This window comes from Syngnathoides biaculeatus, chromosome 14 (assembly GCF_019802595.1).
Source record: "Syngnathoides biaculeatus isolate LvHL_M chromosome 14, ASM1980259v1, whole genome shotgun sequence".
NCBI classification, from domain to species: Eukaryota; Metazoa; Chordata; class Actinopteri; order Syngnathiformes; family Syngnathidae; genus Syngnathoides; species Syngnathoides biaculeatus.
Genome location: NC_084653.1, coordinates 17,418,035 through 17,443,606, shown reverse-complemented (window position 1 = coordinate 17,443,606; position 25,572 = coordinate 17,418,035). Strand labels below are relative to the sequence as shown.

The 25,572-nt window shown below is 41.1% G+C and overlaps 1 protein-coding gene across 3 annotated transcripts in view; it reads right to left on the bottom strand.

The window, feature by feature from the left end:
- hdac4 (histone deacetylase 4) overlaps positions 1 to 25,572 on the bottom strand; it is a 73,105-nt gene that overhangs the window by 39,032 nt on the left and 8,501 nt on the right. For 2 of the 3 annotated variants that reach the window (XM_061841884.1, XM_061841885.1), the window contains exons 2-12: positions 23,341 to 23,532; positions 23,097 to 23,242; positions 21,963 to 22,113; positions 20,318 to 20,438; positions 16,515 to 16,633; positions 9,751 to 9,879; positions 8,764 to 8,870; positions 8,532 to 8,651; positions 7,153 to 7,369; positions 6,192 to 6,403; positions 868 to 1,107 (exon numbers count right to left, since the gene is read on the bottom strand). In XM_061841884.1, the coding sequence (XP_061697868.1) occupies positions 868 to 1,107; positions 6,192 to 6,403; positions 7,153 to 7,369; positions 8,532 to 8,651; positions 8,764 to 8,870; positions 9,751 to 9,879; positions 16,515 to 16,633; positions 20,318 to 20,438; positions 21,963 to 22,113; positions 23,097 to 23,242; positions 23,341 to 23,532 (1,754 nt within the window). The remainder of the gene's footprint in view (positions 1 to 867; positions 1,108 to 6,191; positions 6,404 to 7,152; positions 7,370 to 8,531; positions 8,652 to 8,763; positions 8,871 to 9,750; positions 9,880 to 16,514; positions 16,634 to 20,317; positions 20,439 to 21,962; positions 22,114 to 23,096; positions 23,243 to 23,340; positions 23,533 to 25,572) is intronic. The other variant, XM_061841886.1, reaches the window with a different exon arrangement.

Genomic DNA, 25,572 nt, shown 5'->3' with positions numbered 1-25,572 from the left:
CTGCCATCCCGAAAGGCGTGTCCGCTTACACTACGGGCGCCATGGCGACAGCCAGAAGAGCGTCTGATTGAATTTGGCTGAGGACAGCAGGGATGGGCGAGACAGCAAGAGGACACGACCTCCTGACTGTGTTACGGGAGATGGTATGTTAGCCTTTGGGGCCTGAAGACGCAATCGTGGGTATTTTACGCTACAAACAAACACAATCTGTTGCTCTGATGTGTTTGCAGCATAAAGGGTTACAATATGCAAATGAGACCAGACATAATTATGAGTGCAATCTGCTGAGATAGAATGTAAGACAAGTTTGCAAAAGCTAATCCTCATCCATTCCTTCATCGCGTTGCTGTTTGCTGTCAGGTTGTCATGGTGGTCGGTGTATACAGAATATTGAAAGTAAAACTGGGATGTAATGATTTTTTTTTTTTTTTCCAGTGGACTACTGGACTGGTCGTCAGTCATCATAAGGCACATATAGGCAAAGAAGCATTCACACTCAAACCTGTGGACAATTTTGGGTCTTAAATGAACCTAACGTGCATGTTTTTGGAAAGCCCCAGACAAGATTCAAACCGAGAATCTTTCGACTGCAAGACAGATATGATAACCACTGTCACACCGTGCTGCCCTCTTACATAATTTGACAGTGCAAAACTAACAAACAGTGCAGTTAGAAATTGTGTGAGTGCGGTGGTTTATTGTCCATCTGCCATGGCTGTCTGCTTGCTCCCACTGACTTCCTTTTCAAAAGAAAAACACTCCAACATTCAGCAAAGGGAAAAAAAAATGGTGTTACATAAGAAGACAAAGAGATTCTGAAATGGGATTTGATGCATTTCAACTTCTTCACATGGTTCTTCTCCTTACCTGTCGGAACAAGAGCTCCTGCTCGGCCTGCCTCTCCTCCTGCTCCTGAGGGTCAAGGGGCTCCTGCTTAATGACTAAGGAGGAAGAGGAGGGCGATGATGAGGAGGAGGAGGACGACGACAGGCCCTGGTGCTCCCTGAGCTCCTCTTCCGTCTCCTCCGGGTGGCTCTGGTGCTGCCTTGATGACACGGATGGGGCGGAGCTGGCAGCTGAGCACTGGTCGCCGGGTTTTGACATGATCTGAACAGGAAATGCAATGTGGAAAATGTCAGTTTGGCAGATAAATTTTTGCTTCTTCTTCAAAATTCATGGTGCCTTGAGATACGAGTCTCGTGACCTACAGGGTTTTCGGGACACATATTAGCTGTCGTTTGACCAATCTTTTGCTTTGACTTGAACTCATCTTATTTGACAAAAAGCAGCAGGTTGGCAGATAGTAAACAATTATTCAAAAAAGAGCCTTAAAGCTCTTTATTGCTAATCCCAGCCGTTTAGTTTGGTGCCAACAAATAATGTAAAATGCCACACGTGGGCTTGCAAATGATGTTGTAAACTCAATTTATGTTTCTAACTATTGGGGGATGGAAAGAGATGCTAAAAAGTAACTAAACACCATACTACAAAAAAATATTGGCTTTAATATTCACCAAGTTTTTTTGATGACAAATTTCATTTTTTCTCCAAAATGAGACATATCCAAACATTCTATTCTTGGCAAAGTGAGACATATCCAAATTTCGACTTAAACCTTCAGGAGCAGCTGTATTTTTTTAAAAAAATCAGTTGCTTTTGATAGGCAATCATGAAAACTATTTGCCTTTCAACATTTCAAGCATTTTAAAATAATATTTAAGACCATGACCACCACATTTAGAGAGTTAGGTATCAGAAATAAGGGTCAGTCACCAGTCACAATTTTCACAATTAGCTCACTAATGTCAGATGTTGAAAAAGGAGATGAAAAAAATGGGAATTTCTTTTAAAAAGGTGTTTTTCTGTTATTTAGAAACTGTTTGTTCAGTATGAGGTCTTGGAAAGGCTGAGTTTACATCATTGTAATTTTGTGTATCTGTATGCGATTCTGGAATCCGACATCTGCAGGCATTGTGTCACTCAGTTGATTAATTTTGTTTATAAGTTGATGTGAGATCATTAAGAAAGTAAACTGCTTCAAACCAGTCTACCAAGGTTAATATGCGTTGCGAGGGATACCAGCAGAAAAAAAAAATAGGTAGTCGATCTCATACACACATCTCCAAAATGAAATCAGTTTCAAACTCACAAATTCACTGTTTGAAATCTGACTCATTGAGTCTGCTTTCTTTTGATTTTATTTATAGCTGTAAAATCAAACTCGGCATTAGCATCTCTCTCAAACGTGGGCGCAGCCATTTTGGATGATGATGTGGAAGATACCGGAACTTCCCTCTAGACGAATTCTGATTGGATGCTGCTTGCTTCAGCAGCGCACGCTGATTGAACGAAATTATGTCGCATTTTGCTCTAAATAAGATCTCGATATGTCGCATTTTGAAATAAAACGCGATCTTCCTTGGCTGATATAGAACGATATGTCGCACTGTTAACAAAAATCAGAGTATCCCGATAACTACCATTCGGAGCTGGATAATTTTGGCGCGAGTTTCGTAAATCTGAAAAAAATGCCTATGTCGCGTTTTGAAAACAAACTCTTCATATTTGCTACCGTTAACAATAAAATGACTGGTATTACTGCAGCTTGCAAAGTCCATTGGGAAACTCTTCTTTGGGTGTGTCTCGATGGCTGCAATATACTGCCCCCGAGTGGCTAAAGTGCACATAGCAGAAGGAGAAGCACACAAATAAAGCCAAAATATGTGGCAAAAACTTAAATGATCTAATTACTAGTTTTCCAAGATACACAATTATAGAGGACTAGTTTTCTATCTGGGCGGCACGGTGGATCAGCTGGAAAAGCTTTGGCCTCACAGTTCTGAGGCCCCAGATTCGATCCCGGACCCACCTATATGGAGTTTGCATATTCTCCCCGTGCCCGCGTGGGTGTCCTCTGGGTACTCAGGGTTTCCTCCCACATCCCAAAAACATGCAACATCAATTGGACACTCTAAATTGCCCCAAGGTGTGATTGTGAGTGCGGCTGTTTGTCTCCATGTGCCCTGCGATTGGCTGGCAACCAGTTCAGGGTGTACCCCGCCTCCTGCCCGTTGACAGCTGGGAGAGCCTCCAGCACTCCCCGCGACCCTCGTGAGGATACGCAGCAAAGAAAATGGATGGGTGGATATTTTCTATCTGTTCGTGTCCTGCGATTGGCTGGCGACCAGTTCAGGGGGTACCCTGCCTCTACCCCAATGTCCGCTAGGATTGGCACAAGCACACCTGCAACTCTACTGAGGATAAGCAATCTTAAAACTGTAAACTTCAACTTCAAGACACATCAGGGACCAAAAAAGGATGATGAAACAAAAGGCTCATTTCACCCGTTTTTAATAACTAAAAAGTTGTCTGCTCAAAATGCCATGACAAACAAGCACAAACATTCACTATTAACCAAAGACTACTTGAAAAGGCAAACCAGACCTGTTCTCAGAACTGTTGTCTGTTGCAAGACTCATGAGAGAATCCCTGTGTTCTATTCTAAATTAAGTAGGCTAACTTGTCTGGGCCTGCGTGAAAGGAAAAACACTGAGCAAATGATAGCAAGCCAACAAAAAAAGACACAAGAGGAAGTAAAGAAACGTTTTTTCAATTAATGCTCATTTGACTGAGGTCTCGGTTCGTCGCCGAGCACCTTGTGTGGGTCAGAAATGGAGTGGATCAGTTTTTGTGCATGTGCACACATGCACACACTACACACACGCAGAAAGACACTCACACTTGGTTGGCATATTGCCCAGGGAACAGTTCATTGACGTCAGAGCACAGCCTCTTGCCTCATCCTCGTCCTTCTTTTCCAAACAAACTCAAAACAGCCATTCACTCCCGCAACACTGATTCGCACCGGCCCTTCGCTACCTCTGTTTTCTCTTCCTCTGCTTTCTCTTTCCTCGCTCTACCACCCCTAGACCGCAGGAAAGAGCGGCGTTTGTCAAAACAGAGATACTAAACCGGCCGGTGGAACCGAGGGAAACAAAGTATGATTGTGGAAACTACATGGTTCTCATTTGCATAATATTTTCAACGAATACAGAGAACTGCTCAAGTGTGTAAAGGAGACGTTTAAAGGAACAGACGGCCCTTATCTTTGCTGCCTTTGATGTTGAGGTCATGTTCAAAAATTTAATTTACAGATGTGTTACTCAACAAACATTCTACCCCAACAACAAAAGCAAACCAATGTTAAAGTTTGCAAAAACAATTTTTCCCCACATCAAATCCTTAAAAATACTCTGACAGATAGAAATTCCCTCGTAGTACGAGATCAGGGAACTCCCCATATCCGCATTTTCTGACATGGGTTCTTGAGACTTTTTTGTGCACTCTGTCATGCTAAACACATCCACCTAATTCCATCTCTATCGGTGAAAGTGAAAACTGTTGGTCTGTAGAATTTTTTTTCATTTTTTTTAAGTTTTCCAAGTGACGCCAATCAAAATCACACCAATGTCTAACTAAGATACCTGCTTCTGATTGCATCTTATTTGGGTGAATTCCAGAGAAGGAGTTCAAAGAAAAAGCCCTGGAATTTCTTCCTTCCTGTTTAATTTCCTATATGGGCTCTTAAGACTTTGTCATATGTGCTATCTTAATACACATCAACATAATTTCATGCTTATTGGTGAAACCAGTGTCAACGACTAATATATTTAATTTTCGGTGGCAGAGTGGATCATCTGGAAATTGTTGACCTCACAGTTCTGAGAACCTGGATTAAATCCCAGCCCTCCTTGTGTGGAGTTTGCATGTCCTCTCCGTCCCTACATGGGTTTTCTCCGGGCACTCCAGTTTCCTCCCACATCCCAAAAACATTCAACATTAATTGAACACTCTAAATTGCCCCTTGGTGTGATTGCAAGTGCAGCTGTTTGTCTCTATGTGCCCTGCGATGGGTTGGCAAACAGTTTAGGGTGTACCCCAGCTCCTACCTGTTGACAGCTGGGATAGGCTCCAGCACTCACACAATCCTTGTGAGGATAAGCGGCTAAGAAAATGGATGGATGAATGGTGTTACTGGCCACTAGGAAACAAACACGTTCCCCAAGTTGGGGAATTTTCAGGCATGGAAAATCCCCACAAAAGGCTGCTTATTTAATGGAATTTCTATTTTGTTAGCATGAATTCAGGATGCTTGATAAGTATCAGACCAATAGAAACGGACCGATAAGAACAGCCATATCATATTCCTGTTATAGCTTTTAAAATACTGTGATGAAAATCTAACTTAGCACTAAGTGCGATACTAGAGTGTCCCATTAAATGTCACATTAAATGTCAAATGAAAGTTGTGTTGTGCCATGTGATCGAATTAAGCAGTCACCGATAAGAATTTATGATTGTTGCAATCTCATTAATTTGTGAAGTTGTCGGGAGAGCAAAGAGTGCAGTAAAAAAGAGAAAAGATTCATGAAACCAAGTAGGATCTTTTTCAAGAGAGAGACTTGCGACAAGAAGGATGTATTAAACATTATAAGTTAATGAAGCCTTCAGGTAATTTACATCACACACACCCCCCGCAACCCAAAATGGATTCAGAGAAAACAACCTTGTCAAGAAGCCAATTCTCATTTACACCTCACGTCTAATGTACATACATACGCACACCACCGCACCACACACGCCCACCATGATTACGGTGAGTCACATTTCCTGGAAGCCATACACAGAGGCAGCATCGTTGGGAGAACAGTTGCCATGGTGACCAAGAGAAAACACACACACGCACACACACAAACAAAAGAAATGCTAGGGAGACTTTTCTGATTGCCTGCTGCATAATCTGATGTGGAGACGTTCCGCATCACACAAATAACGATGCCTACGAATAAAAAAGTGAACTAAAATATCTATCCATCCATTTTCCGTTGCGCTTGTCCTCACTGGGGTCACAGGCGAGCTGGAACCTATCACGGCTGATTCTGGGTGAGAGGCTGTGTACGCCCGGAATTGGTCGCCAGCCAATCGCAGAGCACATGGAAACAAACAAACCAAAAAGAGTACCTGCAGAAAAGCCACGCAAGCACAGGGAAAACTTTTTACTTTAGAAATGGAGCAGCCAATACTACAATTGTAGTTTTCATCAGATGAACATTAGCCTAAATCAAGATTTATCTCATCTATTGCTCTAAATTTGACATTGTATTTTATACAGTGATGAATTGAAGAGCTACCTTGTTGATGATGTGTTGCTGATGCTGGAACTGTTGCTTGTGCTTTTCCAGAAACTGCTGGTGCTGCTGCTGGACCACCAGCTGCTGCAGGGCCTGGGCCTGACCGCACTGCTGCTGGGGCAGGGGGGCCGACTGGGTCCGACCCAGAGGGTGGTGGCCCCGCGCCAGCTTGGAGATAGAAGGCGACGGGAGCGGAAGGCCGCTTAAGCCAACTGCGCAACACAAAAAAGCACAAATGGAGCTGGAAGGCGCACTAGACTACTCAGACAAAAGCGAGTCGTTTGCTTTGCTTTTAAAGCTACGGATGAAAAAAATTACAGTTGCAGATTATAATTGTTTCAGAAAATGCTTGATGAAGTATTGCAGCACTTGTGTGATGTTTGTTTTCTATGATGTTTTATCCTAAAGTGAAATTTTAGTAAAATCATTTATTCTTCATTAGGACTCATTCAGTAGTTAGTACGCCAATTTATTTAAGAGCCTCATTTATAAAACAATGTCATAGGCTGTTAAATAGCTCGAGAAAAGCTGTTTTGAGCAGTTAAACTAATGTTATTTCTAGTCTTAATTTTCCTTAAAGCTAATAAACCACATTCAAATTATCAGGGCTTTGAAAGTAGTGTTAAATATTTTATCAACAAATGAATGGCCTTTTTAAAAAAAAACTCAACATGCTTGTAAATAAGTTCCAAACAAACAATACGTAATTTTAGGTTGGGTTTCATTTGTTTGTTTGTTTTTTCCTTACAATATGTAACGTGGGCAGAGCATGACATGAAAGATTAAAAATCATTTTAAAGATTTATTGTGAAAAAGCGGCCGCGAGGGCCCATTTTTCACCGCTTGTAGCTTTAATTAGGATTGTAATACTTCCAAGCTAGAAACTATTTTCATTTACGCAACCGACAGTTCAGGGTTAAGTCACAGTAGCAGGTCCGATTGTACGCCAGTGAATACTGACCCATTGGACTGTGGCTCTGCTCCAACAGCACCATGTGTTGGAGAAGAGGGGCATGGCCAGCTGCGCCGCTTCCCACCCCCTCTCTGTCCAGACCTGAAGATGCCAAGTAGGCAGGCAAGTGGGCAGCGGGCAGGAAAGGGGGAGTCAAAGGAATGCTCTTCTGCAAGGCACCAGGCAACGCCAGGCGGCTTTCTGCATCTTGATGTCCTGATATTGTCTGCAAAAAAAAAAAAAAAAAGACAGACAGACGCAAGGGCAGACATTGTTGAGATGCAAAAGGAAGTCCAGTCAGACATACCTAAGGTCAGAATATGAGGAAATAAAAGGAGTGGGGGAAAAAAAGAAGCAAAATTCAACTGAACAAAAATACAAATGCGCCACTGTTGTTGTTCTGTCGAATACTGTTGTTGGAAATGTTAGAGCAAATATTAGTTCTAATAATTCTACCTTCAACTTTCACAGGCTTTGTTCTGTGGTGGCTTCTAGCTCTCTCGGTCGTGTTGTTCCTAACACTTGCTTTATCCAAATTTTACACACATGGAGCCAGTAGAACAACATAACGATCAAGCAGAACTACACAGTAGAATAGAAGTAATATTTGATATATATGAAGATCATATTATTTCCGAGATAATATCCATGCACTGTGTGAGGATTAAATCTTTTTTGGTGAGCACTTCTTCTTTCCCGAGATAATTAATCCACGTTATCAAGATGCTGATTAGGAATCTTGATTATTGCACAAGCGTTAGGGTGCCCCCAATCAAAGGCCACTCTAAAATGTTATTGGGGGGGATCGGATCGGCAAGGCCAAGCCGGATGAGCTTGATCTGTTTAGGATGCCTCCTGAACAGCGAGGTGTTCCGGGCACATCCCACCGGGAGGAGACCCCGGAGGCGCCCCAGGACACGCTGGAAAGACTACAACTTTCATCTTGCTTGGGAACGCCTCGGGATCCCCTCGGAGGAGCTGGAGGAATTGGCTAGGAGGAAGGAAAGCTTGGCTTCCCACCGACAGCTTCTGCCCGCCGCGACCCGACCTCGGATAAGCGGGAAAAAAAGGGATGGGTAGATGGATTTTAGAGTGGACTTTCATTGTGGGAAGCAGTTATAATGCCTATAGATTATTCCCATACATTTATTATTGCATGTAAATACCAACAAATGAGTTTCATTACATATATTGTTTGTGTACCATATGTGTATTTGTTTGGCCATCTGTGATGTCACCTCATATTTACGATAGGCTAGTATGACCACCACAGTAAACCACTAGATACAGCAGTTATGTAACATGGGTTCTTGATCGTGTACATGCTAGGTGCGTGGTGTTGATGCGTTGCTGAGTTATGACAATCATTATGTTGCAGGTGTACTCACATTGCCTCCAGGACATGTAGCTGGCAGTCCCAGGGTAATGTTGGGCAGAGAAGGGGAGGTGTAGAGTGAGAGATGGCTGACGGAACCATCCCTTGAAACTAGTTGCTGAAGCAGGGACGTCTGAATGGGGACGCACAGATATTTATTATGGCACACATGATAGGCTTAAGCATGTTTCCTAAACTCTGTACATTTGTTAACACGCCGAGTTGAGGAGTAATCATGGTGTTACCTCTCCTGGGCTGCTGGAGATGGGAACACCATTCTCGTGAGGGATGTTACTGGAGCTGTTGTTGGGCGAGCTGGGACCAGAGCCAGGGGCACTGCTGCATGCAGAGTCTAGAAGAAAGATGAAGCAATTTGGCTTTCTTTTTACATGACTTGAACGTAACGTTGGGACTGGAATGCAATTTAATCCCTGCATCTGATTTGGGGGATTTTTTTCAAGTGACAAATATTCAATATCACTGTTTAAATTTATAGAACACGTGAACAGACATGAACAGTGCAAGGATTTCTAGGAAAGTCAAAAAGACTTATTTATAAGAATGCGTTCTTAATGTTGCCCAAAAAGAAAGATAATCTCGAGAAGCAAGTTTTGCATTAGACAAGTAATCCTATTGTAAATTAAAATATCAAACATTTTCTCAATAAGCTATTATAGCTCATGGTACAGCTAATAGGAAGTCAGAATTATTAGAAAGAAGCCAAAGCCCATTGGCTTTGGATGAGGTCCCAGCCAAACAGCAAGACTTTTTTTTCTTCTTCTTTTAGGAGTAAGACAACTTTTCAATTCAAGAAATTTATGACACCAATTAAAGTTTCAATTCACTTGTTCTTATTGACAAGCAGCTCGTGATATAGAGACAACAAATTGAGAACTACAAAAGCAGCATTAAAATGAAAGATTTTTTGAAAAGATGTGTGTTGATATGTGAGCAAAAAAATCTGAATATGTTGCAGTGCTATTGTAGCCATGGCGAAGCCCTTCTACTTCCCAGCATGCTTTGCAGCAGCATTCGTAAACAGCTTTACTACAGCAAGCTAAAAGTTGCACTTTGTTGAGAATCAACAATCAGTAATTGCAATGCGACCATAATGTACATTTGTAAAACCTGAATCCGTTCTTGGTCAAGGTTGAGATTCGATTCAACCGTGCCACTCGAGAGCAAAACATTGCAATTGGGTCACTTGAACCAAGTGGTTTCAATCCACTCACCGGCAATATCCAGGGAGCGTTTCTTTGCCGTGGCGATAGGGCCGTCTTTCCTGCGGAGGAGAGGGCTGCTGCGGCGCTCAGTCACCTTCTGCTTTAGTCGGGAGCGAAGCTTCAGGTTGGGTTCAGAGGCTGGAAGGAACACGACGACGGCATTAACCATAGCCGCTAAACGAGGATCAAATTCGGGGCAAAAAAATGCGTGGTTCCAAATGAAGCCCCCCATACCCTTGATAAATATATCAAGCTCCAAATACCCCTTATGACAGAAAACATCTTTATGTTAAGGTTATGAGTGTGACTCAGGCCACGGTCGTTGGAGGAAAAAGACTTTGTGTTGGCCTACTGTACAGCTGTTATGGTGGATGCAGGCCGGTCTTGCCATTTTTTCCCCCTCTGCCAGAAAAGTCCAAACAGTAAGAGCTTTCTTCTCTCCTCTGGCAGCTTCCTTCTGCTTAATTACTTGACTCCCGACGTTTAAAAACCGTTTGACCTTATAGCTCTTCCCACAGACGAGTATCTCATAGATGCTTCTACTTTCAGAGAAAGAGTTGGCTCTTTTGACTCATCTAAGAGCGCGATGAACGTCACACACTTCAAGTTCAACCTAACTCATTGAAATGAAGCTATTTATGAGGTTAAAAGTGCTGTCATTGCATTTGTAATGTATTGTAGGTATGCTAAGATAAAAAGAGCCAATGCTGAAGGTTAACCGAGCTGCATTGGATGCACAGATTACCATTATTGAGCAATGTTATCTTCTGATATGCGGCGCATACTCGATTGGTATGTTAAATCTGTGAAGTGTCTGTTTCACGCACTACGTGCACCGTTCTGCCGCGCTAATTCGTAAGGATAATTTGGCGGCATGGTAATGAGGTTGCGCTGGATAATACAATCTATGCTGTCATGTGGGGGCTCACTTTTTAGACTGATTATCATGGTAATAAAATCATCACTTCGAGACTCTTCTGTGATTAAAGGCTGTACAAATAAACTTGACTTGACTCCAGTATATCCAGCAGGATATGGGACAAGTGACCACTGGCTCAATTGCATGAGAATGGACCTCCCCCTCAAAACAGGCTGATTTCACCCAGATCAACAACAACAAAAAATGAATAAATGTATCCAAATTATTCTTATCTTTGCGACGTGGGATGAGAATAGCACTTAGCCTTGCTTGCTTCAGCCATGATGATTGGGTTGGGGTTAGTAACGATTTGACTTCCATTACATCATAGTCGACGAAGAAAAGTCTTTGGTCATTGAAAGTCTATTAGGTAATTCTCTCTCATATAAAAATACTCATTACTCTAATTCGACATTTGTCATTGCACCAGCAAAAGGGAAATTAACTAAATTGATTCCTAGACTTTGGCCCCTGCAGTCAGCAATGCTACCAATTCCCGGAATTTTATTTTCCTGCACTGGTCAAATTGTATGAAACTAAAAAGGAAACCTCAAAAACTCAGACTGAATAGTAGAAGAGGAGGGATGAGTGGATCGGAGAGGAAAAAGTCAAGGTTCAATTTGTGCATCCTTTGCAATAAAGGCATGGGCAAAATGGAGTGCGGGGGGAGTACAAAAGTGACAGAGAAAAAGAAGTGGAGGATTAACGAGAGGTCAAGGGAGGCACTCGCAACCACGAGTGTGCCGGTCTCCGGGCGAAGTGACTTTGACGGTTGTTAATGCCGAGTGGGCAAAAGCAGACCAGTATGCACATGTGCAAAACCCACTCCGTCGGCGCACAGGGCCCAGACTGCTTTTACTGCTGACATTGGCGCTTTTACTCACCTCCATTCGTCTCTTGCGCTAATTCCCTACCTCTCCCTTGCCCTTGGCATAACTTTTCCTCCTCTTCATTTTTTTTTCAATCTCAGCAATACTTTTTCTAAAAATAACACGTGAAGCAAATGTGGAATTTTCCACATTATTTCAGGCCGACCGTCCTTTTTACGGGTTTATTACTAATGGAAGCAACTAATCTTCTCAATGGACTGAACCTCACACTATAATCGCAGACAATTACGGATTCATTCACTGGCAGCAGTTTGTTTTCAAAGCAGCGTTCTCCATATTCTCAGCTGATTTTAAACCATTTTGACTGATTTTTCAAGGCTCGCAGAATATTGTGTTCTGTAACAATACAAAAACTACCAAAAGAAAGAGCAGGCTGTCTTCTTTCAGCAGAAAAAAAATGTTGCTCGCGTTCTCCATTCTTTAGTAATTAGTAGACTGTGTTGATGTAATCAAAAACACATCTTTTGATGAAAAAAAAACCTGAAAATGAGGTCTTTAATCACTTGCACCACTTCATACTAAAAGATCAATATCCAATCTCATGGGAAACATTTTCACGAAACCAGTTCTTACCAGTTGTACATTGCATTGGGTAGTGCACGTAACGAAAGTTTGCTTCAAAGAAAAACAACATTCAACGACTCATACTTAATAATAATTACACCTTGATGACATGATTAGATCCTTAATTCCTCAACAACAAGGGAGAGAAATTGCTTCTATTAGACATATTGACCAGTGTTTGGAAAAATTGTCAGTCCTGCCTGCGCTGCTAGGGTCACACAGGGCGAGTCATGCAGGTTTTTCAAGGAAAAGAAGCAAGAAGATGTGTGCTAATCAATAGTTTTGTTCAAATTCACCGGTCCATTTCCCAGAAACTTCGGCAATATGAAGGCAATTTAGATGGTTCGGATATATTTGTCCCATACGCGTTTTTTCAAGTAACATTGATAGAAACCAGCGAGCTGAATCTAATATGCTTCCTTATCACTTTGTTGCTTTTAGTCTATATAGTCTTTTTCTTTAAAGCTAACAATTACAGAAATAGCCATGCCTCCTGTGGGTGCATGTCATAGTTGTAAACAAGGGCGCTCCAAAGAGCCAGCTGACATTTTCCTTCTGATCGCGACAAGTAGGCGTTCTTCTGACCTGACATTGTTCAAATCATCGGCGGCATGCATTCCAGGCAGTTTATAAAGCCTGGTATGGTAAACATATGTGGTGGGTGGCACAAAAAAAGTGGCCTTTTTCTCATTTACATTAAATTAATTAAATATCTATAACAAAGCAATAAGAGAACAATGCATGAAAGGGCTATTGTGCATATTTTAAAATCCATTATTACCACTACTACAAACGCCTACAATAGTGCTGTAAAATATGATATATAAAAAAAATTACATGTTCTATGCTGGCGGCACGGTGGCGCAGCTGAAAAGCGTTGGCCTCACAATTCTGAAGACTCTGGTTCAATCCCAGCCCACCTGTGTGGAGTTTGTATGTTCTCCCCGTGCCTGCGTGGGTTTTCTCTGGGCACTCTGATTTCCTCCCACATCCCAAAAACATGCAACATTAATTGATCACTCTAAATTGCCCCTAGGTGTGATTGTGTGTGCGACTGTTAGTCTCAATGTGCCCTGCGATTGGCTGGCAACCAGTTCAGTGTCTCCCCCGCCTCCTGCTCGTTGCCAGCTGGAATTGGATCCAGGACTCCCGCGACCCTTGTGAGGACAAGCAACTAAGAAAATGGATGGATGGATGGATGGATGGATGTTCTATGCTTTAAACTAGCCATTCTGAAACTTTTACACCAAGTACAACGGTGATACTTGGACAGATATTGTTTTAAGATGTTAAAATAGCTCTCCAACTATCACCACCATCATCATCATCATCATCCCTGGGGTCCCTTCTCAAGGTTTCTTTTTTCCCAAGATGGGGTTTTGAGTTTTTCCTTTCCTGACTGGGGGGTTTAGATTAGGGGATGTTGTAATAATAATAGTAATTACTACCTGTGGGTCTGTGAATCCCTTTCAGAATCTTTTGCGAGAAAGGGTTATACAAATAAACTTGACTTGAATCATGACCGACATTAGAATTAAGTTAAGTGGTAGGTCTGAGTGTTCATCAAGACATGAGCTGAAGGATCTATTACCCATCCATCCATCGCAGGCTTTCTGCAGCCTATCTCAGCTGACTGTGGGCAAGGAACTGAACTGATCTCCAACCAATCGGAGGGCACACATGAACAAACAACCATTCGCACTCACATTACGGATAACTTAAGATTCTCCAATTAGCCTACCGTGCATGTTTTTGGGGATGTGGGAGGAAACCCGAGTAAACGGAGAAAAATTATGCACACACAGGGAGAACACGCAAACCCCACTAAGGTGGGGCCGGGATTTGAACACCAGTCCTTAGAACTGTGAGGCAGATGTGCTTACCAGTATTTATGTAATAGACATTATGACATGATTTTGAAACTTAGCGACAAGATTAAAAATGACACCCTCTTTTTTTTTTTTTTTTTTTTTTTTTTTTTGGGGTATTGCTGAAATCAGCAGTTATAAGGAGGCGGACATCTCACATTAAAATGAGCCAATTTCTCACCCTGCGCCAAACATAGCTGGGCCCCACTTGCTTACATTTCTTTACCATGATGACTGCCAGCTAACGCTAAAACTGTGTGTGCATCACACAAAACTCACGACAGCTCTTTGGCTTTGACATTTTAGTCCAGAAAATGTCAAAGTGGCCGATCTTCACCCAGGCTGGCTTCCGAGTCTTTGGACAAACTCGATTCCCAAAATATGCCCCATTTCAATACAGAAACAAGCATAAAGCAGTTATCAGTTTTCTTAGATTCTTGAGAGTAGAGGAAGTGTAATGCATTTCATTAATGAATGACAAATGTCACAAGTGCGTGTGTATGTGTGCGTGCGCGTGTGCGGGTGTGTGAGAATGACCGAGTGCGTTGCGTTGGCCATGCGGGCCAAACGGACTTCCTGGGATTGCATTCAAAGTGGTTCTCTGTTTGCTCAGAGCCAGTATAGCAAAGCCTCTCACAGATTTTGGACAATGCGCGCCTGTTGCACTTTGCTGCATGTCTGAGCTCACTAGACAGAAAATAATTCACAACATATCTATAATTCACATGGACATTTCTAAAATGGGTCACCACGGGCAGAAAAAAAAAAAGAAAAACAAAAAAGAAACGTCACGCATGACAACGGTGCTCGTCAGAAGAGCATACAACTGTGGCGTCCTCTGTTCCTCACTTCCTGTTAAACAAAATTCATACCGCTGGCCGTTTGATTTGATCTATGTTGACGCACATGACCCAGACCAATGTTTGATAGATTTTCGCACAGTAAAGACTGGTACAATTAGTAGCGGGGTGCACACATGGGGAATTTTTTTTACATTTCACTTGATTTTTAAAATTGCAAGTTTGAGGAAAGAACATGCCATGTGCATTCGAACAATTGATATAACGTGCGGTGTACAAGAAAATAATGTTAGCCTACATGCCATCGTAAAAAAAAAAAAAGACCCGTGAGAGGCAGTAGGGTGCCAATGGGCCCAGGATTATTGTTCCAAATAGTAGGCATGGGGAGAACATGCAAACTCCACACAGGTGGGGCCGGGATCAAACTGTGAGGCCAACACTTTACAGCTGATCCACCGTGCTGCCTCACAAGATAATCGCTCTGGATAATCATTCTAAGGCATTCGATAATCGGCCTTTGCTGATTTTAATCACAAGGAAAGTAAAATTTTAAGGAAACAAATATGGAAAAAAAACGTCGAAAGGCAAGCAATCTACAAGACTACTGAATTGACTTAATATGACAACAAGTGGCTGGCAATCAAGAGAACACAGAGCACGGAGCCAAGAAGCTGCTGCCCGACCTTATTTGACACAGACAGAAAGATGAAACATGAGAGCAGGAGGTAAACCACAGGCGAGGACTGAGATTGAATAACTTGCGCTGTGACATCCGTGGATGAGCGGGACTGAATAGGTTTGTCTGCATTTGTCGAAACATGAATAGAAAATTGGGCTAGGCGACCTAAAAATAAAATCTACAATTGTTTTCACTTGTGTTTTCCTCTCACTTCTATAGTAAATGGAAATGACATCGTTCAGAACAACTTTTCCTTTTTGTTTACAGGAATTACATTCACTATTTTTTCCAAGCACTCGCTGGAGGCTTTGGAAAATTTGATAAAGTCGCCAAATGTGCTAAATCGAGAACAGTGTTTGAAAATAAGCTCTTGTTTGTTCACAGGCATGTGATTAATTTAAGGTGTGTATGTCAATATGGACGCCTCTTATATTTTAAAAATTGATTTGAAAAATCATCTCGCGCAATGAAATGGAATTAATGGATAACCTCAATCAGTTGCTCAACCCTAATGGAAAAGAAAAGAAATTCCAACACCCTTTAAAATCCTTCATGTTTTCAATTTGTCAATACTGCAAGTCATGCTCAGAGGATACTGCAGCAACACGACCAAAACTTGAAGGACATCATAAAAGTGTAATTAATTATGTCTGTGCAATCAAGATAATTACTAATATGTCCAAGGCAAACAAAATAATATTGACCATATTAGCAGATTTTGGGCGGGACCTCCTCCATTATCTGCTGAAAAATTTTCCCAAAAATTTCTACTCAAGCAATGACATAAAAGGGCCAATTTATTCATGGTGTTATGTCATCTGTGTGTGAGATATTCTGTTTTGTGTAGTGGTCATTGAATGCACCGCATCTGAAAGAACAGTCAAAGTGAAAAGTTTGTTTTAGGTTGTCTTCCTATGCAGGTGCTAATAGCCTGTATCGTCTACTGTACTGTTGCAGTTTTTCTGTATTCCTGTACAGTCATTGTATTGGAATATAATGGAAAAGGGAATACAGGACTCACTCTACTCTCGATGAGATACTCCTCTTCATTACCTGTTTTGCGTAGAGGGAAGTCGTCTTTCGAGTCGTATGTGCCCAGCATTGCGTGAGGGTATGGTGACATTACAGCTTGCGGAGGGGAACTTTGATCCAGAGAACTGTGTTGGGTTTTCCTAGGGAGAAAAAAAAAACATTAAAAGATCACTAAATCTGCAACACACAAATTTAGTTGAACGGTGCTTGTTTTATAAAAGATTTGTATACTTTTATAAGGTCTTTGTATAGAGGAATCTCATGTCTACGTACTCTATACGTCCTGGCAGACGCCACAATATTCAATTCCAAAAAAAGGATCCGCCTCATACATTGTACACATACCGTAGTTTCCGGCCTATGAGCCGCGGGTTTTTTCTACACGCTTTCAACCCTGCGGTTTTTGTGGTGATGCGCATAATTTGTGCATTATTTTTTTCTCACGGCCGCAAGGGAGCACTCGAGCGAAAAAGGGAAGAGTGAGACTGGTGGAAAAAATGTGCCGAGGAAGTGAGTATTACCGGTCTGGCCCTGTTAGCGCTGCGCTAGCATGTTACTGCCATGTCTCAGTGATTTTTACCGGTGTGTTAGCGCGGCAGCGCTAGCGTTAAACTCTCTGTGTACCGTCTTTCTTTGTAAATATGTCGTGTTTCAATGTGGGTTTCAATGTGGGCACTTGCGGCTTTTACACAGCTGCGGCCTATGTGTGTACCAAATGGTATTTCCTTTACAAATGTACTGGGTGAGGCTTAGAACCAGGTGCGCTCTGTAGGCCGGGCAATTACGGTACCTACGTTTAACACTTTAACTGATTTTTAACATTTGGAAGATCCCCAAACATGAGGAGGGGAAAAAAATTGCCATACACTGTATGTGCTCATTAATGAGGTAAAATCAGATCACAGGATGATATTTTAGAGCAGGGATCTCAAACTGGTGGGCCGCGGGTCATTTGCAGTCCATGAGATGATGTTTTGTGGGCCCCACCTTAGTATGCAAGTTTAATGTTCCTCCAGCCCTTGAATTTTATATGAACAGCACTTTTACAGTGTTGTGTACAGAACTGACGAACCTACCAATCACGTTTGAGTGTATGGTTCTTGGGGTTGTGACATTAAGCGGGCTTGATGCAAGCAGAAACATTTTTCAGCTGCAGCATTTCCATGGAGAGTTTTATTAGTAGTTTCAACTTGTTTACACCAGTGTCCTTGTTTATCTTACTTTGTGTTAAAAAGTAAATAAGACGTTTGAAAATACAGTAATGAATTTTTTGTTTAATTTCTAATTTCAATTTTGTGCGCGTACCTGTGGGCCGAGGCTGCGGCTGAGCCTCAACCAGACTCCAGCGACTCCGAAGCAAATCTAACAAACAATCTAGCCAAGTCAGAGGAAAAGTAGTTGGACTTCCTCGCATTGAGTGTTGCATAATATATTTTTTTACTATTAATAGTACAGTAGTTAAGAATTTAAATGATAAGACGTGTGAGGTGTGTATGCAAATCCACTGTTAAAGTCTTCAAAAGTCTGCAACAAAACCAGAAGAAAAAAAAAAATCACCGGATTTGTTTGTAGTTGCCTTTGTGCAAACAAAATGACCTTGATCTGCTCTAAGTTCTCATAGATGTAAAAGCTGCAATGTGTATTTGCATGAGACAGAAGCGCCCCCCTGCTCCTACCCAAAACCGAGAGACTACCTTAAGTAGATATTAACTTAGTGTGTAGAATAATGTCAAATATCAGAGCCCTTTTATTTAGACAACTGGAACAGACTAAAATCATGGTTAAAAAATGCATTATATTGCAATAAAAAAATATTTGACAACACCTGAAGGAAGCCTGCTGGTGAACTTATTTTGCTGTCAACCTGACTGACTTAACTCACGTGCATAAATCCGACCGACAAAAAAAGCTCGTCTCCATCTGCAAGGTCAATTGTAGCAATATGAACACGAGAGTGGGTGGACTGGAGAAAAACGCACAGTAGAGAAGCAAACGAGACTACGTGAATCCAGCGTTTGCCTTTCTTTCGCTTCACCAGCTAAAGAGACGAGAAGAATACGTAACAAAGATCTGACACAGAAAAGACAGACGAGTAGGCCAACACTAGCGGGAGATGTTCTTTGTTTCTAACCAGAAATGTTTTAAAGGGGATCTTGCCAAACCAACTTTTGCTTCGGGATATAATACTGGCTCTGTGGTGCCCCAGTGAACGTGATATATGAACTTAAATCATTCACACATCCCTGAGTTCCAGACGTTTTTCTGCCAAGAGACGTGAAATCAGGTCATTTGAATTTTTCAAAGCTTATTTACGTCACTAGCGAAGATGTCCGCCTTCCCTTCCCGCTCTCGAGTGAGCCAGTTCGAAATAACAAACGCCTGTGGTCTCAAAGTGCGTCTTCTACACAGAGGCAACCAATCAGAGGAACAGGTCTGGTTTTACCCAAAGATGGACCAAGTGGAAACAAAACTAGATTAAACAGAGGTAGCTGGGGTTTTTTTTTTTCCAATAAAATGAACACTTTTCCACTATTTTCATTTTGGAGAGTCACTCTACAGGGGTCTAAATTGCAAAAATGCGGGACCTTTAGCCCTCTCCACTCTTCATACACTCAAAGGCAGAAGAAGTGCCAGTTGTTGTCTCTTTAACAACCACCCCCTTCACAAATTTGGCTTACAAAAAGAGTCAGCTTTCGAAAGCTGGAAAAAAATGAACAAAAGTTCTCAACGGCTATTGGGTGAATGTTGATGCAGGGAACTTGCAAAAAGGAGGACTCACTGTACACCTAAAGTCCATCAGCGACCGATGCCCACACAGCAGTGTTTGAAAATGCAGCCTGAGCTGTGTTTGGTAAGTCATTCATCCTTGTCAATTTCATGTTTAGCATTTAGCATCATGGTGTGCTTTAATGCGGACTCTTTCCAAAATGAAAGTGAGCATTTGATGTTGTCAGTTGTACCAAATCTATAGAGCACTGAGCAAATTCATCAGAATACAGCTACCATGATCAGAATGCCTGACACAAAAAGACGATCTGAGTTTATGACCTGCTTTAATGGGGATTGTTTCCATTTCTATGGGCGATCAAAATTTCACCATTTATCAGCCCGATTGACTTTGTTTATTTGTAGAAGACATGGCATAAAGAGACTGCAGGATTGCAATGTGCTTTGATGCGTACTCTTTCAATTTCAGTGTGCTCTGAAAGTTTTACCATTTGTTATAAAACATCACGGTTATCTTTGTACAGAAAATGTAGAATTTTGTATTTGACCAGCTGCCGTAAGGAGTCTATTCAGCATCATGATGTGCTTTAATGCAGACTCTTTCAATTTCAGCGAACCGTCCACATTTTACGATAAGTTTAAAACAAAGCAGTTTTGATGTTTGCACATACAGTAAATGTGTGCATTGCTTAAATGTAAACATGAGACCACCTGCCATAAAGGTACCATCTCGAATTATGATGTGCTTTAATTCAGAGTCTTTCTTTTTCAAAGCGCACTGCAAGTTTTACCATTGGTTTTGAAATATCATTGTTGGCTTTTGTGCAGGAAATACGTTTTGCCATAAAGAGAACATTCAGCATCCTAAAATGTTTTTATGTGGAATCTTTCAATTTCAATGAGGTCTCAACATTTTCTCATTTTGAACAATCTCGAACTTGTCCTTTTGTACCTGAATTTGAAACGACTCTGGTCTTCTCTGAGAAATTGTAATGGATCAAGCATGACATTCAACTACTAAAATGAAAGTACCCTTACTATCCAGTGGTCGTTTCAAAGATTTGTTAAATGCTGCACATGTGCGGGATGACACTCACCCATACCAGTAGCGTGGATCATTGGGCAGACAGTGGTTTAAGTTTCGCTGAGCCAAGGCTTTCTTCTTGTTCAGGACAAACTCTTGAAGTCTCATCTTTACCTCGGTGCTGGCCACCGCACCTAAGACAAAAACACACAGGAAGAAAAGCAACTGGGGATTTCCTCTCAGAAAACCTCGTCACAAATCAAGGACCCCAAAAACGTCTTGATGAATGAGTCATTATTGCATCTTTGGAGATCTTTGAACTCAACAAGATGGATAAAATTCACAGAGTTGCATGTCTACGTTGATTTGGGTGTGTGATTTGTGTCATTTGTGAACAAAAAATAACAGATTAATGCCACTTGGATGGTCTTACTCTGGTGTCTCCAAGTTTCCACATGAAATTTTGCAATCTCACTTTGTCCCACAGTGATTATTGACTAAAAATAATAGATCAATCTTTCCAGCAGTGTATGATGACCGAAAGAGCAATTAAATATTCTTACACTACGACCACACATTATCATAGTGTATAAAATTATTGTGCCATTATTGTCTGATTGTGTGTTGTGTAAGTTTTCTTATGTAAAATCAGGAACTAAGAACAAGTGTAAGCTAACTCCATTTTGGTAATTTTTAAGATAAATACAGAAATTATTTGATAAAAGGCATATCTTTCAGATAAAATACTGGTCTAAATTAAGGGTTATATCTTTTTTTATTCATTTATTTATTTTTGGACATATTGGCTGCAATCATGTTTAACACATTTCCCGATTTATCAATGCAACACTGGTCCAACTCCAATTGAAAGCAAACACAATAATTTATACACTAAACGACAAAAACTATACAGTATGATAGATACATTAAATTACATCGTAGCACATGGTGAATAAAATGTTGAAAACTGGCTAAAAACAGGTGCAGTGATTCCTCACAAAGTTTTTAAACAATAACACTGGACTGGACTGAATAAGGTGGGTTTTATCAATAGCTGCAGAGCTGACTCCAGTCCTTTGGGCCAGAAAATTGACACAATCGACCAAAAGAAGTGGAGGCTTTCAGAACGAAGAGGTTAATAAAATTGCTGGAACAGAGATCCCAGGGGGTCGTATGCATGGTGAACAGGGAGCGAAGACGGTTGAGTGTTTTATAGACAAACACGGACCAATGAATTTGTCTGATACACTAACGATACACTAACCTGAGTATAGAAAAACAAAATCTGAAAATGACCATTTCTGGACCAAAAAAAAAAAAAGTACAGAGAAGTAGTATGAACCACCAAGATTTTAAGATTAATATTTTAAATTGCATAATTCATGGCTCCGATATTACTGCACTCATAAAACTTTGAATCACTTTCCTCCAATATGACAAAAATGGAGTTACGCCACTCTAGTTGTCACTGGCTCTAATGTACTCTGTCTTGACCTGATAAAGAATAGAAAACACTGCCCTAAAAGGAGTGTGTGGGTATGTAGCAGGCTCTATGGGTTGATGGGGGTGGGGGGGGGGGGGGAGACTCAAAGGTCAAGGCTCTATAACACTTACTGTCACAAAGTGAGTCAGCATTTCCAAAGAGATGGCCAACAACTACATCCAAAGAGAACAATCATTTTGTTTCAATTGACCCTTTGTGTAGGATATCCACTCACTTTCTTGGCCCCGTTCCTTGTTTTTGAGCTGCAGTAGCTTATGTTCGCGGTGCTGTTTCTCCAACTGCTGCTCATTGCGCTGCTGCTCCACCTTCCTCTGATGCTCCAACAGCTCCTGCTGATGTTTCAGCGTCATTAAATCCTGTTGGTGCTGTTGGAGAGAGAGCGACACAGAGCAGCTAAACAGAGGAACTGAATATTGTGGGGAAGGGGAAAAAAAAACAATGGCTCAAGTTTTTTTTGTTGTTTTTTTTTATAAAAGAGCGGGAAAAAGAGAATTACAAAACGCAAAATCTGCAATTAAATCATAACTATGACATCTAACTTCATCTGTCACCATAAAAACAATAAACACAGATGACATTTGTTAACTTCACAATGTAACTCACCAATAGCTGGTCAAACCTGAACTCAACTTTATGTTTAATTGAGAATAAAAAGTAACAGAACATAAAGAGAGCAGGTTGGAAATTGGGCGAATATAATTACTTTCTCAACAAAGTGATTGAAAGTGTGTTGCCTACATTTATAGGGGCATTACAATACATTCTAACTAGCGGTGGTAGAGTATAAAAAAATTAGGTGACAATGATACCTTGTGTTGGCAATCATTGATGTGCCTTTGTGGTCATCAAAAAGATCACAAAGTTAGAATATTCTCTGTCTTTTATGTGCAGGCTGTACTCTTTCCACCATGCTCGCTGCCATTCCGGCAACTTATTTCTACAGAGTGAAGTGTTAGTTCTGCAGTAACATATATATACATACTGTATATGTAAAAAAAAATAATCACTGCAAAGTTTCGAGGCAGCTGTTTTTTTTGGGGTTTTTTTGTATTCAAATTATTTCATTAATTGTTCCAGCCCTACTTACGTGTAATGTCTTTAAAGGCGTCGCCGTCAGGTCACGGGGTCGCAGTCAACATCGCAGTCTGCATGCACGGCAGTCTGCACTTACTTTACTATTTTAATCAATGACACCAGATTTTTTTTGTGTGTGTATTAAATTAGCAATTGAAAATGATTTGTGTTTGGTTTGCAGTGTTTGTTTACTCAAGCAAGATGCACGGTTTCTGCCTGATAGCGACCATGTACGATCGATTAACCGTATAGCCTCCTCTGGACAGAAGCTCACCTGGATATGATCGTGTAGCTGGGCTTCGTGCTGCCTGGATAGTTGCTCATGCTGCCTCTGAAACTCAGCAATAAGTAACTGTCTCTGAAGCTGCTGCTTGTGTTTGAGAGCCACCAGCTCCTGCTGCAGCTGTTGCTCTTGGTGGCCTGCAGAGGGGTTTAGAAATAATAATAATAATGATAATAATCAGCCTCTGATCACGCATGAATCTAGACCTCATCACACATAGATCAACGCCACTTACTGATGATTGGCCCATTGCTTGGCTCATTAGATGCGGGGCAAGCAGTGGAAGTGGGCGGTGCCGGGTGTGGCTGGGGGAGTAATCCATAAGGGGTCTGTTGGTGGTGGTGGTCAACCATCCGCAGGTCCATAGGGAGGATCGTTGTGCTCGTGGGGGGCACCTGCGAGGGCAGTGCTGCCGTGCTCACGTCAACTAGAGGACAACCATAAAAAAATATGAAAAGAGAAAACGATCACAAAGATGGGAAAAGAACCAAACAAACTGATGTCAAGAATATGCACCATGTGAAGCGTTCAAAAGAAAAAACAGACATTCCCAAGTTTGGTGAATTGAGGGAAATGAGTGTTTTTGTATTTGTAGTTTCGGGTTTGAGCTAATCATTACAAAATTTATTACTATATATTTTTATTTTTATTTTTTTTTTTTCCACTGAAAGGTCTTTGATTTTTCTAAGAAAATAATTTATTTCACAGTCAAGCCCAACATTTTAACATAACTAAAAAATTTACACTGAATTCAGGGCCGACTGCCTAAATAGACAGCAGGGTGGCAAACGGGCTGTTGTACATTTGCAGTGTCTTTTTTTAATACATACTCAATATTGACTTAATGATCAACCTCATGCCAGGCAAACTAATATGTAAGACGTTCTGTTACATAATCCTGTAAATATCATCTAAGAATTTGTTCACCAAAAAGCAACAAACAAAAGACCTAAGCACTTGTTGCACAACATGCTTTCAAACTGCAGCATGATGCCAGATTTGAATTTGAGATTGCTTGTGACATTGGCTCACTAGTGACTTAACGCTGTTATTAGAGTTATACACATTGTGCAAGAGCATTAGCCTAAAAAAAAAAACTTCTAAAAATACACCGTGCAAGGGATGAACATAAGCAGATATCATCTTCTCCGAGTAGTTTTGCGACAAGAAAATTGCCCTTTTGACCTGACTACTGTGTACTGTAAACAGACGTGGTCCAAGCACACTCCATTCATTTTCTCATCGAATTACGCCGACTGGGAGGAAAAAAAAGGGGAAAAGTGTCTCACGCGCACACTTGACTTGAGTGATGAAATATGGCAGCAGAGAGCAAAAACAATCCCACTGCTACATGAGGTCTGCAGTGGAGATTTGCTGACACGCATACGGGCTTACTGTCAGCGTGTGCGCGCTTACGTCTTTCCCTCTTTAGCGCGATTGGGATGTGCACTATAAAGTCGTAAAGTGCAGTTAATGAGTAGGTTTGCCGAAGTAAATAATAGTGGTAAGTGGCTAAAAATTAAATAACGCGACCGTGTCACTGACAAGGATGCCAGCCAGCAGGCCATCCGAAACGAAATAGAAGCTTTTGTTTTTCTACACTTTGAGTGTTGTTGTTTTTTTTTTTTTTTCCTGCAGTTTACTCATAAAAGACATGTATTATGTAGTGCAGAGAGGATTAACAAGAACGACTTGATGGGTTGAATGCTGTAATGGTGACCATTCACACTCACACCTATGGACAATTTATAGCTTCTTCAATTACATCCAAACTCACCTTTGGTGAAAGACGTTTGCAAACCTTCACACATTTCGCATTTTCTTTCTCTGATTACATTGACATTGATTTTCATGTTTTAGAAAAAGCTTCAGTGGAAAATAAATTATGCTCACTGGAGCACAAACATTATACTGAGTCTACCTCTATTTAAATGTAACAGCAGGTTAATAGTACAGCCAGACAAGTTAAAATAACTTTCATCATGTTTTGATATTATATGCAATATTATTTCTATATTTGAGTGCAGTAGTTAACAAGGCACACTTTATAGTGTAGAGTTTAAGTTTGTCTTGTTGCCCAAATCCCATTCACTTAAATGTAAAATTTTGAATCTTCAACTAACTTTTTAGAAAAGCGGCTACAACATGGATTGGTCGCAACCAAATCGCAGGGCACATACAGTACAGGAAAACAAACAGGCATAGAGTGCCTGTTTTCGAAACATGGGTGAAAGCCAGAGCTGAATAACGTCAATCCTTTGATTTGAACCCTTAACTGCAAAGCTGAGGCAGAAGTGCTAACCATGAGGCCACTATGCTGCTAACATTGGCAAAAACAGTGCAAAAAGTCTGGTTGACGATAATGTTCAATATTTCAAAATTGAAGGATGGCGATGGAGTGGTTAGCACTGGATTTAAACCTCGGCTCAAGCCAAAATGTGGAGTTTTCATGTTTGCCCCGAGCTTG